Raw genomic sequence first — 3,187 nt, 5'->3', positions numbered from 1 at the left:
CTGGTCGCCAATTGCCATCCATCTGCTGGGCGGCGGCGGCGGCGGCGGCGGCGGCGGGGTGTTGTTTGTAACTTTGCTGCCTCGGTGGCGGCGGGTCCCAGGGGAGAAGGCCCTCCGCCGCCTCCTCATTGGCCGCCGAGCCGTCAGCTGGTGCTATTTGCTGCTGTCGCTTTTGGCGCTCGGCCATCCAGAAACAAACCACTTGGATGACTACTAATAGTTATAGCCAGATGTACTAATACACAACAAATCACGAGCCCGGGATCTGGGGAGCGTCAATGAGTTCCTATTTCGTGAATCCCGCTTTTCCGGGGAGCTTGCCTAATGGGCAAGAGTCGTTCCTCGGCCAGCTGCCCCTCTACCCGGCGGGCTACGAGGCTCTGAGGCATTTCCCAGCCTCTTATGGGGCCGGCAGCCTGCAGGACAAGACCTACTCCTCACCTTGCTTCTACCAGCAGTCCACCAACACGGTCATCGCCTGCAACCGGGCATCCTATGAGTATGGCGCCTCCTGCTTCTACTCGGACAAGGACCTGGGCGGCGCCGCCTCGCCCTCCGGCAGCGGCAAGCAGAGGGCCGGCCACCCTGGGGACTACCTGCCCTCCTTTGCCTCCGAGCAGCAGTACAAGCCCGAGAACGGGCCGGCCAAAACCCTAAATGACGAAGGCAGCGACCGGAAGTACACCAGCCCTGTTTATCCCTGGATGCAAAGGATGAACTCGTGTGCTGGTGAGTCGTTGGGATGCCACCCAGAGAGGAGGGGTGCGGGGAGGGCGGTGGGGAGGTGGGGAGGAAGAGGGCTTTTGTGTGCGAGAGAGGAGCAGGGAGATGCCTGGCTGGGGGGGGGGGGGGGGGGGGGTCGCTCTCAGTCAGGCTGTTTCTGAAGAGCGATGGCACCTGCAAGCCCACGGGTACCCTCAGAGTTTTGGCCAGGTTCTCCCTCAGGCCGACACTCTGGGGGACACCTTGGAGAAAAATGCCTTTTGCACACACCCAAATCGTTTCAGGTCTGAGTCAGCAAATAAGGGCTGTAATGCCATGCAAACTTACTTGGAAACAAATTCCATGAAGATGCATACAATTCATTTCAGAATAAATGTTTTTGGCATTTCAATAATAATACCCAAAGAAGCTCCCCTTTCCATGAGAACCCAGGACTGATGGGAAGAAATATGCCTTCTCTATTGACTGCTCGATATATTTGTAAGACAGACACTCTCTTCCCCCTCCCTTCACCCACTCATTAGTGTGTAAGTATTAGCGATTGAATGCACGTTTTCCCTGTAATATCTGCGCACACACAAATCGTGTGTGGGAGGGGGTGGGAAGAGAGGCAACTTGATCAATGGCCAAACTCCCATTGATTTTAATGCAGCAGAATTTCATCCTTTGTCCTTCTTAAAGTGGAAATTTCAAGCAGGGCGAGAGAATTACAGATTTAACCTCCAGAAGCAGGGTTTCATCATTTTTTCAGCCAAAAGTACACTCACTTTCTTGCTGGTCGATGGTTGTTTTTCTTGTATTATACAACAGTCATCACTGCATCTTACACGTATTCCTTGCTTTAAGGATGCATTCTAAGTTTATTTTTCCTGAGACTGCATGCTATATTCAGGCTGCCATCCTAACAGCACTTACTTAGAAGTACAGTCACTGAATTCAGCGCAGCCTGCAAATTAATATGTTTGGAATCTAGTATCAGCTTGCTGAAGTTTGATTAATTATTTGAATGGGCCAAGACTCAACTAATGTTAAGTCTTTCAAATCCCACTTATTTTAAATGGAGACAAGGTCAAGCAATATGCCTGCTTGTATATTCCCATAAAGTCAGTGGGATTGAACAGTGGTTAAGTTTGGCTGGATCACACCCAGGTTCACTAACAATAAAATCCTATGCATGCCTACTCAAAAGCAAGTCCTATTGAGTTCCCTGAAAAGTACTCCCTGGTAGATTGATCTAGGATTCAGCCTAGGTGTTTGAGGATGCCACAGAGAGACATACTGAGTAACCGACACACAGAGAGAACTATGGATGAACGTGCCAATTTTGTACACTCTTTGAGGGGATTTGTGTGCGGTGTGCAATGTGAATTCTAACTGTTCCTTCATGGCATTATAGCCATTTGGTGCTCAGGATTCAGCTACCAAATTATAGCCTGAAAATTATTGAGAAAGCTTAAATCCCGGATATGAGAGCTGCTGATGAGTTTATAGCCTTATGTGAGGCAACAGGAGAAAACTACAAACAGCAAAGAGCTCTGAGCTGTTTTCTTGATGTTTTGTATAGGAAGCATGAAGGCCTGCACAGTTGAGATCATACTGTCTTTGCTTCCATAGGTACAGTATATGGAACGCATGGGCGACGAGGCAGACAAACCTACACCAGATACCAGACCTTAGAGTTAGAGAAGGAATTCCATTTTAACAGATATTTAACCAGAAGGCGACGGATTGAAATTGCAAATGCCCTCTGCCTTACTGAACGACAGATTAAAATCTGGTTTCAAAACAGGAGAATGAAATGGAAAAAAGAAAGCAAATTGATTAATTCCACTCAACCCGGCGAGGAAGAGGAAGAAAAATCAGGGGAGTAAAATAATGCTTAAGCAAGTTACCAGGTCTTTCATTAGTCGCTTTTTTCGCTTCCCCCACAAGCCTCCCAGTTATGTTCTTCTTCCCAGTAAAGTCCCTGAAGTGGTGCTTGTTGTGGCTGTTGCTGTTATTCCGATGATTCTCAAAGGTTGGATTAAAATATATACATATTTATAAATCTATCTATATATTTGGAATTAACTGTGAATTTCTTTATCAATATAAGTATTGACTGTAGAAGTGAGTGATGTACATAGGGCACCAAAGTATAGACTAGGAGGTTTAAAGTGCTGAAGATTGTGTTTTTCTAAAAGCAAAGGAAAAGAGGGTGGCTATGGCAGGCCGGGGGAATAAAGTTTAAGGAGAATCAGATGCCTGTGTAGCAGCCTGCAATTTGATGGTGCGGCTTCTAGGCTCAAGAAGGGGCCATTCGGTCGGTCGCTTATTCACAGGAGAACCTAGAATGGCCGGAGATGTACAGGTTTCTTATTTATGTCTTTGTTGCTAACCCTGGTACGCTGTTGTTCATTGTTCTCCTCCTTTTTGCCTCAGTGCTGAACCCATTTATTTGGAAATAGGACCCAATGCTTTCAGC

The 3,187-nt window shown here is 47.4% G+C and overlaps 1 protein-coding gene across 1 annotated transcript; it reads left to right on the top strand.

Annotated features, from left to right (window-relative positions):
• The first annotated feature begins 278 nt into the window (after window positions 1-278).
• Window positions 279-2,738, top strand: HOXA6 (homeobox A6). The gene is made up of 2 exons (XM_044450776.1): window positions 279-729; window positions 2,338-2,738. The coding sequence occupies exons 1-2, from the start codon at window positions 279-281 to the stop codon at window positions 2,592-2,594; spliced, it is 708 nt and encodes a 235-aa protein (XP_044306711.1). The 3' UTR covers window positions 2,595-2,738.
• Window positions 2,739-3,187: the final 449 nt, after the last annotated feature.

Source organism: Varanus komodoensis, unplaced genomic scaffold (genome assembly GCF_004798865.1).
Source record: "Varanus komodoensis strain SLA01 unplaced genomic scaffold, ASM479886v1 scaffold68, whole genome shotgun sequence".
NCBI lineage: Eukaryota > Metazoa > Chordata > Lepidosauria > Squamata > Varanidae > Varanus > Varanus komodoensis.
This window is presented reverse-complemented; position numbering and strand designations above follow the sequence as displayed.

What these genes read in the sequence shown, in the direction of transcription:
- HOXA6 (XM_044450776.1), top strand. Translation starts at nt 279, where the DNA reads ATGAGTTCCTATTTCGTGAATCCCGCTTTTCCGGGGAGCTTGCCTAAT. An exon ending in AAGGATGAACTCGTGTGCTG is followed by an intron (nt 730 to 2,337) that starts GTGAGTCGTTGG and finishes TTGCTTCCATAG; the next exon opens with GTACAGTATATGGAACGCAT.